This window comes from Taudactylus pleione, unplaced genomic scaffold, assembly GCF_031769625.1.
Source record: "Taudactylus pleione unplaced genomic scaffold, aTauple2 ptg000370l, whole genome shotgun sequence".
Classification (NCBI taxonomy): Eukaryota; Metazoa; Chordata; class Amphibia; order Anura; family Myobatrachidae; genus Taudactylus; species Taudactylus pleione.
In genome coordinates, this window is record NW_028284771.1 from 11,276,811 (window position 1) to 11,289,979 (window position 13,169).

The 13,169-nt window shown below is 45.0% G+C and overlaps 1 protein-coding gene across 1 annotated transcript in view; it reads right to left on the reverse strand.

Annotated features, from left to right (window-relative positions):
- Positions 1-13,169, reverse strand: part of ADGRV1 (adhesion G protein-coupled receptor V1) — a 556,691-nt gene that overhangs the window by 308,472 nt on the left and 235,050 nt on the right. Inside the window, exons 59-62 of the mRNA XM_088444649.1 lie at positions 8,727-8,906; positions 5,967-6,131; positions 2,039-2,156; positions 1,580-1,703 (exon numbers count right to left, since the gene is read on the reverse strand). Coding sequence (XP_088300775.1) covers positions 1,580-1,703; positions 2,039-2,156; positions 5,967-6,131; positions 8,727-8,906 — 587 coding nt within the window. The remainder of the gene's footprint in view (positions 1-1,579; positions 1,704-2,038; positions 2,157-5,966; positions 6,132-8,726; positions 8,907-13,169) is intronic.

Below are 13,169 nucleotides of genomic sequence, written 5' to 3' on the forward strand. Positions count from 1 at the left end.
GCTAGCGTGACGCTCCGTTTCTTTTGTTTGTAGGCATAGCTGCCTGCTAGATAAAGATGTATTTACTTTTATAGCTATCACGAAGGGTTAACAACAATACTGTCTGATTAAACATTGAACTCATTTTAGATCAAACACTAACGCATTTATATACATTTGATTTCAATTTTATATCAAAACCTATAAAAAAGATATAATTTTATATGGATTTAATATTGAGCCATATTAAACGATATCCAAAAGAGGAGGAAAAGTGGGTGTGCCAGGGGGGAGGGTTTATGGGAGGGGCTGGGGGTGTGGTACCTGTCAAATTAAGTTTGACTAAAAAGGGTTCTCTATCTACTACCTTGTGAAAAAAATATGAAAACTAATCTGATATTTCAAATGGTCAGAACATAAAATATGCGTTGCATATAGCGGTTGATTATGAGTCGCACGGATCTCTGTACACAGACGCAAATTGCGAGTTTATGCATATGGCGCATGGGCAGATGCCAATTTATCTTTGTGCTTGTGCGTCCTACTCTGGGTCGGGCGAAACTTGGCCAGATCTGTCTTTCCATGCAGTGGGGCATTTTGAGGCGGGAATAGGGAGGTAACAATGCAATCGCATGTAACCGCCCTGTTTTTTTCACCCAAAAATGCATGCTAGTCGCAATGCTATGCAGCCGAACCACTTCACGAGACTCCACTGATTCATTTGCTATGTGACACTTGTACATCTGTGTGCGACTGAGTTTGAATCTGTATACAAAGTGGTATGACGTAGCGACCGCAGCTTTTTTTCACGCAAAAGTTTGGTTGTGCTTGGTATACAGACTCAGACGCACACAGATATACAAGTGTCGCATCACAAATGAATCAGTGCAGACTCATGAAGTGGTTTGTTGCATCCGATTGCGACTAAGATACAATTTCTGGGTGAAAAAGACGTAACATTGCTCGGCGTGACTCACTCGCAAAAGACCTCTTACGTCGCATGGCGTATTGAAGCTAGGTGTATGAGGACACATCTGTACATCACATGTAATACTGGATGACTTATCTCAGCATGTGGAAACTTAGAACAGAGATTTTCCATGTTATGTAAATTCATTGCATGGACATGAGAGCTTGTACCATTCATCCTAGAACATCAAAGCTCCTGTGCTACAGTGCATCCCATTTACTCGTTCTACTAATCATTTACACTTTATTAGTTTAATAGCCCACCCAGACATCTGCAGAAAATTGTCTCTATTGACTAATACATAATTATATGTTTTGCAGAACATCTTGTATTTAAGTACCAGGAATAGACCCGAAACCTAAATTTATCTAGATAATATATTTTATAGATATGAACTTTGTTTCTTCACATTTTTCCTTGCTTACATCAATGGAAATACTGTGAGATCAGAACATCTGGCCTCAGAAAGGACTGCGATGCATTACTGGAATAAATAAACTAGTTTTATGCTCCGTTTAAAAAATGGGCTGCATGGAGTTGAGTAATATATTGTATAATATCTGGTTTGTGGGTCTCTTATATGTGTTATGTACGTAAGTTGATTTATGATGCAATAACATGTAGGTATACCTGACATGAGCGGTTCCATTATATCTTCCTGACGGTTCACCAATCAGAACATGAAGTGAGGATGGAGCTATTCCAACCACACCAGAAGCCCCGACATCTCCAGAGATCACAACAGTGGCTCTACCTGAAATGCAATAATAAAAGCCAGTGACAAAGATAGACAATCCACTTAAAAGCATCAAGAAGCAGAAAACAGAAGCTGATGTGATAAAGATCTAAAAAGAAAAGGTATAATATCAGTAGCAGTGTGCGTACGTCGCTACAGTACAGTAGTTATAGTAACACTTTAATTTTACGGATGTTGAATTTGCCACCTCCACCCTACAGTGCAGCATGGTTTTGCTAAGCAGTAAAACTGCACCTTAGAACTGAATGTGCATCTAACTGAGCCCCATTTTGTATATATATATCCATTCCTAAGGGACTGATTCAGATGTAAAGAGGCAGCATATAGTTTACCATCTACAGGTGAGATCATGGAATAGTCTGCTGACACCAGCTGAACACTGTACTTCTCTTCTCCCTCAAGCAGACCGTCTTGAATTGCTTTCAATGTAAATGATTTTCTGGTGTCGCTCTGTAAGTTACAATAATAACCAGTTTAGGACTCTTCATAGAAAAGTGCACTGTTATATACAGTAACCCCCATGCTTAGTGCTGATGATGCATTGTTACATTACAGTAACCCCCATGATTAGGGCTGATGATGCAGTGTTATAGTACAGTAACCCCCATGCTTAGTGCTGATGATGCGTTGTTGCAGTACAGCATCCCCCATGCTTAGCGCTGATGATGCATTGTTACATTACAGCATCCCCCATGCTTAGTGCTGATGATGCATTGTTACAGTACAGCATCCCCCATGCTTAGCGCTGATGATGCATTGTTACAGTACAACATCTCCCATGCTTAGCAGTGATGATGCATTGCTACAGTACAGCATCCCCCATGCTTAGCGCTGATGTTGCATTGTTACAGTACAGCATCCCCCATGCTTAGCGCTGATGATGCATTGTTACAGTACAGCATCCCCCATGCTTAGCGCTGATGATGCATTGTTACAGTACAGTATCCCCCATGCTTAGCGCTGATGATGCATTGTTACAGTACAGCATCCCCCATGCTTAGCACTGATGATGCACTGTTACAGTACAGCATCCCCCATGCTTAGTGCTGATGATGCATTGTTACAGTACAGCATCCCCCATGCTTAGCGCTGATGATGCATTGTTACAGTACAACATCTCCCATGCTTAGCACTGATAATGCATTGCTACAGTACAGCAAACCCCATGCTTAGCGCTGATGATGCATTGTTACAGTACAACATCTCCCATGTTTAGCGCTGATGATGCATTGTTACAGTACAACATCTCCCATGCTTAGCACTGATAATGCACTGCTACAGTACAGCATACCCCATGCTTAGCGCTGATGATGCATTGTTACAGTACAACATCTCCCATGTTTAGCGCTGATGATGCATTGTTACAGTACAGCATTCCCGATGCTTGGTGCTGATGATGCTTTGTTACAGTACAGCATCCCCCATGCTTAGTGCTGATGATGTATTGTTACATTACAGCAAACCCCATGCTTAGTGCTGATGATGCATTGTTACATTACAGTAACCCCCATGCTTAGTGCTGATGATGCATTGTTACAGTACAGCATCCCCCATGCTTAGCACTGATGATGCATTGTTACAGTACAGCATCCCCCATGCTTAGCACTGATGATGCATTGTTACAGTACAGCATCCTCCATGCTTAGTGCTGATGATGCATTGTTACAGTACAGCATCCCCCAAGCTTAGTGCTGATGATGCAATGTTACAGTACAGCATCCCCCATGCTTAGCGCTGATGATGCATTGTTACAGTACAGCATCCCCCATGCTTAGTGCTGCTGTACTGCATTGTTACAGTACAAGTAAGGGCTTTATTGTCTTGAATGTTTGTGACCTAAGATTTCTTGCACAATGGGCTTTTATGGAATGTGGAGCACCTTATAAACCTGTTATATGTTACACATAAATATAAAAGAAGCATACATATTTGTACTGCTCATGCACTGAGCACACTTGTGTGAATCCCTGACTTGCTTCCTTTCACAGCTGGAGAGGCGGAATAGGGGAGGGAAGGTGAGCACAGTACAGAAAGGGCATAATTGTGATATACAGTAAGAAGTGGATCTGCAATTGTACCTGTCAGGAGCTGTATCTCTTGCACAGCTCACACCTGGAGTAATATTGTGTGTTGACATCCAACAACACAGACCATTCTCCTCTCCCCCAACGTGAACCAAGCACCAGTGCCCTTTGGGGCCTATTTATCATTTAATATTTGCGGGATATTCCCCAAAAACTTACATTTTTGGGGGGCACCCGCAAATATTAAGTATATCCCAGATGTGGGATATACTTAGGCTGTGTGGGTTATAATTAAAGAGGAGGGACACCGTTACTTTAATGTAAACACAAGCACCATGCTTTAAGCACTGGGGTTTCTCAAAGCACCCTTACATATCACTAAAGATCACAGAAGCCCTGGACGCTAGGACATACAGGTGCTTAAAGTGCCACTATGCTCTGTCAGCCATGGATATCCTGCAGCTTGTAATTCCTAAATCGCTAGTATACCCAAGCAGTTTAAATCTTCCAGGCTTGCTGGGACTAGTATTGCTAAATATTAAAATATTTTCATATTTTTAAAATGTATTACCTCAACACCCAAAGACCTGGGGTGTGGGAAGGTGCACAAGCCTGTTTAGCACAGTAGCTGTTTTACCTATGGGGGAGTTTTTCGCTTTTTATTTTTGAGGGTTTAGTTTCCCTGTGGAATTTCAGCCCCCCAGAAGATGGACAGGATGGGGCAGTGTCCCACTATAACTTGTAGTGTCCCCACTTTCTCCCACAAACTGTGATCAGTCTAGACATTTGCCCCCCGGGCCGCAGCGTCATGCAGGCCATGGGCCGGTGCAGTCTGTGTCACTGTGACACAGACTGCACCGTGTGTGTAGCGCTGACCGGACGGAGTTCGGTCAGCGCTACACTGACAAACACACAGCCGCCGGCTCCGGCAGCTGTGTGTTTGTTGTAAGCAGCAGCCAATGAGAGTCTGTCAGACTCTCATTAGCTGCTGCTGCCACGCCCACTGCGAGGGGGAGGGGACTACTACTACCGGTGAATACTACTACTGGGGGCACTACAAGGGAGGTGGGGGACTACTACTACTGGGGACACTACAAGGGGGGGACTACTACTACTGGGGGCACTACAATGGGGAGGGGACTACTACTACTGGGGGCACTATAAGGGGACTACTAGTACTACTACTACTACTACTACTGGGGCACTACAAGGGGGGTGGGGAACTACTACTACTGGGGACTACTACTACTGGGGACACTACAAGGGGGGGCACTACTACTGGGGACACTACAAGGGGGGGACTATTACTGGGGGCACTACAGGGGAGGACTACTACTATTTGGGGCACTACAAAGGGGGGACTACTACTACTGGGGGCACTGCAAAAGGGGGGACTACTAGTACTGGGGGCACTACAAAGGGGGGGGGACTACTACTACTGGGGGCACTACAAGGGGGGGACTACTACTGGGGGCACTACTGGAGGCCTGCATAAGGGTGTTCTCTCCTGTGGCACACGGGGGCACTGCATATGGGCACTACGACAGGGGGCTGCCCTAATCTTTATTTTTACCTTACATTAATCCCATATGGACACGCCTCCTCCCTGGAACACTTGAGGGGGGGGGCGCCGTGGCACGCATATTCTTCGGACACCCTGGCTACATGCTACTCCTCTGCCAGGGCCGCCTGCATGCATTTGCCCCCCAGGCTAAAAGTTGCCAGCCAGCCCCTGGTCCAGACGGTCATAGGCATAGTACTGCTTGCATGTCTTGCCATTCATCTCCCCACATAAGTGACAACCAGCAAAGGCTATGAAACGTTGATACTTGCACGTTGTGCTCTGTGTTAATTACCTTATTGTTTATGCTTGTGTTTGCTCATTGCTACTTGGCTTTTGTGGAAATTATATAATTTCAACATCTGGACAGTGACATATACAGCATTATATAAGTTTTGGTACAGTGCATAAACACTAGAAGAAAGGGCATTATGTAGGTCACAGTGGCATTATCTATAACTGATAAAATGCATGCACAAATGTGTTACAGAAACTTTCCCAATATAGCTACAATACCATCCCGGATTTATGTCACCACAGTGCACCATTTTATACAATGGTAAGTGCTTTACAAGAAAGCTCTTTTCTATCCATTTAGATTATGCATTGTTCGTGCCAGGATGCAGAATGTACTAATAATATGTAGTACATCATATTACATAAAAAACAATCTACCTCATTAAAGAGAAGAGTGCCATTTAGTGGGCTGAGGTCATATTGTGCATCTTCCTCTACAATCCAAATTATCTTTACAGCTCCATGACCTCCTTGACTCCGTGTCACGGTCAAAGTCACTTCTCCGGCTGGATCACCTGTTCTCTGCGGCTCAGAGACCAATACCTTGGTAACAAGAAAAATACAGAATTTAGTACTAAACCTCATTGTCATGGTCTCACTCTCTGAAATCACAACTACTGCTCATGGACATCAATCATCGGTAAACCAATATAACATAGTGATCATTTAAAATGAATATTTTCTATTTACTCAGATGCTGCTTTTATTACTCACTAAGAATTTAGATATTTTTTCAACTTACCTTTACACGTAGTACAAGCTCTATTTTTAAAATGTCACTTTTTAAATTTTTCTAGGTAAGCACCTTCATTTTCCATAATACATCATTAGTTTTATAATAACTACACCAATTTTGAAAATAAAACCCATCCATTTTGTCACTGCCCATCTGTTTTCCAGTGGTGGTTTATACTTATACATATGGCTCAGACGGATACCTTTCATAGTACCCTTCTGGTAGATGCAGAGAGGGTAGGTTAAGGGGCTTTATCAGAGGCCCCTATGCTGTCTCTGTGTGGGCTCCCCCCATCCAGAAGTCACATGTGCAGTGAAGACTCTGGGCCTGATTCACTATGGATCACAATTGCGATTACGCACGCAATCGGCTGATTGTTGCGTTCTGCACATGCGTATGCATCACAGTCCGCGAACAAGCTGCTGCGATCAAGACTGCGATGCTATGTAGACCCATCTCAGAGTGATTGGCAGGAAGTGCCATTTGTGGGTGGTGATGGGGGGGGTGGTCGGCAAAACGCAGGCGTGCCAGTGTGTTGGAATGCCGTTGCAGGGGCGTGCATAAATTATCCACTGCGATGCCATACGCAGCTCGAGTGCTCAGTGCGTGCAATGAGGTTAGCAATCCTGAGTAAGGTCAGAGCTTGTACAAGTGTACGTGAGGCTGCGATGGTAGCGATGGTTTTGCAGTCTTGCTAAACATTACGGATGTGTGCAAGGTAAGATGGGCGTCCCTGTGTAGTGCTGCGACGGCATAGCGATAGCAATGGATTAGCGTATCATTGCGGTGAGACTGTGTGCGTAATCACAGCTGTGATCGCAGATGTGATCTGTAGTGAATCAGGCCCTCTGGTACGGTGTCAGAGTCTACTGCGTATGTGCATATCTCCGGAACAATGGAGCTAGTGTCATTTTCCCAATGGTTTCTGCAATAACAACCGTAATGTATGTTCAACGGTAGCTGGGTGAGCAGTGTGGGCACTCTGTCTTGATTCAGTGTGAACTATGGTGGATGTTGATTTAAGATAAGTGTTCTGCTATTATTAGGCAGGTAAGTGGCTTTGCAAGAGAATTGCCTGCTCTCTCAGGTGTCTGGGGAGGTCTCACCCTAATTAGGGAGTCACCCTGACATTCTGGGAGGGTAGATAACATTACTTTTACTACATACACTGCATAATTTCTCTGACTTCCTTCTGTGTTCACCAAAGTTTTGGATACAATATAAATGGCACAACTGTCTGGAACTTAGGGATCTATTTAAGATCCTTTGGAAACTTTCCCCGATAATTAACATCTCGTATGGCTACTATTCATACTCTGGGCCTAATTCAGCAGTGGACACGATGATGTTTACACAATTTGAGCGATTCTTCACCATTGCGCATGCGTATAAGTCGCACTGCGCACACGTCACGATTGCACAGCGAGTATGCATGTACAGAGGATCCATTCGCGACATGAGTGACAGGAAGTCAGTGTAGGGGTAGGTAACGGGGGGGTGGTCCGAAAAACACAGTAGTTTCTGACCGTTTACACAGTGATTCACGGGCGTGCATAAATTACCAGCTGCGGCTTCCTACGCAGCATGAGACCTCTCCTCATGTCAGGAGAGCTGCTGATTTTGAGACAGGTCAGAGCTGCCGCAAGGGCAAGATAGCCGCTTAATGTACATCAAAGGGGCGGATGTTTACGCTGCGATATTGGACCAATATGAGAAGGTATTAGTGAGCGTCTTTATACTGGCTTGCTTTGGTAGGTATTAGCATATTTTAGCAACTGCGACCAGTTAGCAGTTGCAGCTGCAATTAGATTTGCGTCCTCTACTAAATCAGGGACTCTAATAACTCTTTCTACTAACCCAATCTGAAGATGACGTTAGCTATCTAAGACAAGCTCCAAAACACTGATGAAATAGACCCCATAGAATAATGTATATCTCAAAAGTTGCAGGAAAGTAGTAACTATAACAAAAATGATATTCTTAGACATAAATATATCCAAGCTCTACCTACTGATGGCTATTCTCAGCAGAAGACTCTCTCCTATCTTGGCAATAATAATCTTATCGTCATGCCAACAATTTTGATTAGACCAGATGAGATTGAGAGGGCACACGTGAGTACTCTAGGGCAGTGCGATTGTATAACAATGTTTTATCATAATGATTTAACCATTTCATGAAGCTGAAATCAGCACGAGATAAGGCAGAGACAAAGCCAAAGAGAAGATCTTAAAATTAATTTCACTCCATGCTGAGTAAGTGCCACAGAGTCATACAGGAAAACAAAGCTATATCTGGGCAATGGAGCTAATCGCCATTTATAATTATTTATTAGTTATTGTCACAGCAGTCTTCATTTTACTCTAGTAGCAGAATGTTCTTAGTGACTGCTAAATGCTTACCACTTTTTTCTCAAACCCGAACAGTCCCAGAGGAGAATCATTTGGTGCAATGTTCACCGTGATTGTAGTTTCTCTACCAAATTTGGCACCATTTGTTGCTTGTTTCAGGGAAACATTAAATGTCTCTAAAAATTCAATAATGGTATCATCCACTATATAAATTTCTATTTCTCCTGATGACTGTAATAAAACAAACAAAAAACAATGTTATTTGTGAGTGATAAATGACTATAGAGTTCACATTTTGACTGATAAATCTGGTCTTGCTATATTCAGGAATCAATTCAAACAGTCATAATACAGCATAGTACAGACTCTACTAATATAAATAGTCACAATATGTCTGCAACCGGGAATAAAAAAACACTATCTCTACTTAGAAGCAGATTTATAAGAGAGACAGTCTGTAAAGATAAGAACGACGGTGGACTGAGGGCCTGATTCAGAGCCGGACGCTCTGACAAGAGCGCTCGCTCTGAATCAGGGCCCTCCTACCTAATATTGGAGCGGCCTCCTGGCCGCTCGCATAGCTGCGGGTGACCACCCACAGCTTATGCGAGTGGCCAAAAAGATGGTCGCGATGGTCAGGACGATCGCGACCATCGGGCTTGAGACGAGACCCTGCGGTAAGGTCTCACTGCCGCAAGCCCAGGAGTGCTTTTGGCTCTATCAGAGCCAAAAGCACTCCCACTGACATCACTAGTGATGTCAGTGGGGCCGGCCCCAGACGGTAGGCGTTCCCATGGGAACGCCTCCGTCTGGGCAGCAACGCCCCGGCACGCCCACCAAAGGGGGCGTGCTGTCACTCACCATCGACAGCACGCCCCCTTTGGTGCGAGACCCATAGCAACGGCTTGGCCGTCGCTATTCGGGTCTCGCGCATGCGCACTAGGGCACCATCGACCCGCTTGCGAGCGCTCAGCGCTCGCGAGCGGGTCTGAATCTGGCCCTAAGGTCCAAAAAGGCCACATTTGGATGTAGTACAGATTTCTATACACAGACACCTTTACTTAGCCCCCCACACAGTGCAAAGTTTTTTGTGGCTACAAAACTAAGAAAATAATTAAAATAAATGGGAATTGTCTTTAAATATACACACAACAAACAGATATTGATTTGTAGGCCAGGTAGGGCCACATGCAGAACACTTGCATCATACTTTTGAAAAAGCATTTCAGGGAGATTGTGAAAACAACACCTATGAGCGCGGCGGCCCATACATCCATCTCATTCATTATACACATTCAGCTCCCTAATTTCTACAACTATCATACTCTGTCTATGCAAGTACACTATCTTCTCCTCCATGCTGCTATACCTTCCCCAATCCCTACAGCTGTGTGGTCTCCTAACTGTGCTAGTTCTTTATTCCCTCATCCGCACCAATCTGTCTTTCCCAAACCGTGCCGCCCTGTCTTCCTGCATCTGTGCCACTCTGTTTCCTTCCATCTGCACCACCTTCCCCCTAGTCACACCACTCTGTCTTCCCCTCATCTGTGCCACTCTTTCTTCCTCCATCTGCACCACTTTGCCCCCCCTGCCAAACCTTGGCAATCTGTCTTCTCCCATATCCGCACCAATCTGTCTTTTCCCATCTGTACTGATGTGTATTCTCCCATTGTGCTAGTCTGTATTCTCTCATCCGTACCAATCTGTCTTTATCCATCTGCGCTGCTCTGTCTTCCTGCATCCATGCCACTCTGTACCCCCATCCACGTGGCTCTGTTTTCCCAAACCGTGCCACTCTGTCTCCCCTGCATCCGCACCACATTTTTCCACCCATCTGCATCACTTTGGCTCCTTCCCATCAGTGCTGCTTAATCTCCCCCCCCCCCACGCCTATATGTCCCCATCCACACCGCTCTGTCTCTTCTCCCATCCAATCCACTCTTATCCCATCTGTGCAGTTCTATCTTCTGCTCAAACTCAGACATAGACTGCATGTGTGTATTCCAATGAGCACACAATTCTGTGATTTAGCAGCTCCACCATTTTGTGAGTGACAGCAATCCTTAACGACAGGGAGTGATGGCATACCATACCTGTATTGCGCAAGGAACACGTCCATTAAGGTGTCAGTCTTAATGATAGGAATTTCATTGCTTTTTTAAGTTTGAGTGGCACAAATTCAGTAGGTCTTGTGAAATTTCAGATCATGTCTAAGAAGCTGTAATGGGACATGTGAAACCGTAAGGTTTTTTGTCTATGGCATTTCATAGCTTTTTTATAATTTATTAACCATCAGGGTTTTGATGAGCAAACCAGGCCACCTGCAGGGCATAAGGACAACAAATAGGCCAGCACACAGGAGGTGTTTTGGGGGAGCAGAGGGAGAGATGGCTGCGGGGGCAGGTTGCAGGTGTGTGGCACAGTGGCAGAAGCGGGGTGTGGAGTAGTGGCAGTAACAGGGTGGTGCACAGAAGCTTCAGCGGGCGACAGAGGGACTCACTGGTACTGGGCATGCACCTGAGAAAATCAAATAAAAAAAGATAAAGATGCATGGACATATCAGTGAGATCCATCAATGCATCTGTTAAAAAATGACTGTGTAATATTAAAAAAAAAATACGTGCCCCCACAGCACAACCAGCATCGAGCTTTGGAGCCCCAGTGCTGGTTGTGCTAAATACAGGGGACAAACAACTTAGGGACCCCTGTATTAAGCACAACCAGCACTGGGCTATTCAGAACCAGTCCTGGTTGGCAAAATAGGGGGGACAAATGACATAGGGGTCCCCTGTATGCAGCGCAACCAGCACTGGGCTCTGAGCCGGTCCTGGTATTGGAAATACATGGAAAAAATGCATAGGGTTCCCCTGTATTTATCAGAGCCAGCGCCAGACTTTTCTAGCGGGGGGCTAATGCCACAGCCAGGGGAGCCCTTTCAACAGGACCCCGGCGGAAGCATCAACCCTGACCGCTAGTCAGCCCAGGCTGGGGATCCCCCCCAATAAAGGGGTCCCCCCCTGAGGGCACACCAGGCCCAGGCTGATAGCCTGGGGCTATCTCCGGCACCCCTGTGCGGTGGGTGCTGGGTTGATGTCGGGAGCCAATCCAACTGGTTCTTGAATGGCAGCTGGCCCCAGGTGCAGTGTACACACTATGCAATAATCGGACTGGCCTGACAATTGAGGGGTTCCTATCTTCATTGTCTGTCCCATACAGATGTATCCACATCCATCTATCCTCTGTGAACTTCAAGTCACTTTATACATGACTTTGTAGCAACATCTTACCTTAAGATGTGTCTTATTCACACAGCGATGTGAATAGTACGCTCAAGCAGCTTCTACTGATTAAAATGATATGAGGCATGCTTATGATCCGTGTGCAACTGCGGGTGTATCTGCATGAGAAATGCTACGTTACAGTGTCAGCAGCTGTGACACAGTTGTAGCATTTTGCATGCAGATAAACCAACAGCTGCACACAGAATATAGGCATGCTGCATATCATTTAATCAGCAGAAGCTGCTTGTGCATCCTATTTGCATCACTTTGCAAATAAGACGCATTTGAAGATAAACAGTCGCCATGGCATGGCGGGCAAAGAAAGCAAGATGTATGTGGACACATCTGTACACTGTAATAAAGTGTTTCACACAAAAAACTAGCACATGTACTGTAGTAAGGACAGGAAATCAACAACTATGAGCGCGGCGGTAAAGTGGACGTGTGCTGCTACATCAGAGAGGCGTGTCATAAAATTGCCTTAAGGGGCATTCACACTAGACAATGTGCTAAAAGATATTGGGTGTACACATTGAACGATATCGTTAACGATACCGTTCAGTGATGTTATCCTGCCAGATCCCCGAACAGGCACTTTCTGACGATATCGTCAGATTGGCCTGCATGCTTGCACGACAGCAAACATCATTAACGACCAGCAGGAGCATGCATTGTTGGTCATTTGGTGCAAACACACTGGACGATATGAACGATATATCGTTGAACAATATAGTTATCGTTCATATCGTTGATTATACCATTTGAATGTATATATCTCACTCTGATATCTTGTTTTTTTCCTAAGTATATAACAGCTACATAATGGGAGTAAGGTGCAATTAGGGAGATTGTTAGACTCTACAGGGAGTCAGGGAGTATAATGGGAGTGCAGAAAATGGTTGCTGTAAGCCATATTGTGTGTAGTGATTTTATAAATGTATCAGGCAATAGATAATGGGCAGACATTAGAAGGTGGTCAGACATTGCATAAGGTGTTTTTGACAGAAATAACCTAAGAAAAGGACAAAGGGGGTCATTCAGACCCACTCGCGAGCAGCTGTCCGCTCGCAAGTGGGTCGATGGTCCCCACTGCGCATGCGCACGATGGAGGGAGCTCCGTCGTGCGCATTCGCGAGACCCGACGAGCGAAGGACTTTCCTTCGCTCGGAGTGTCTCATCAAACGGGGTGTGCTGTCGATGGTGACTGGCAGCA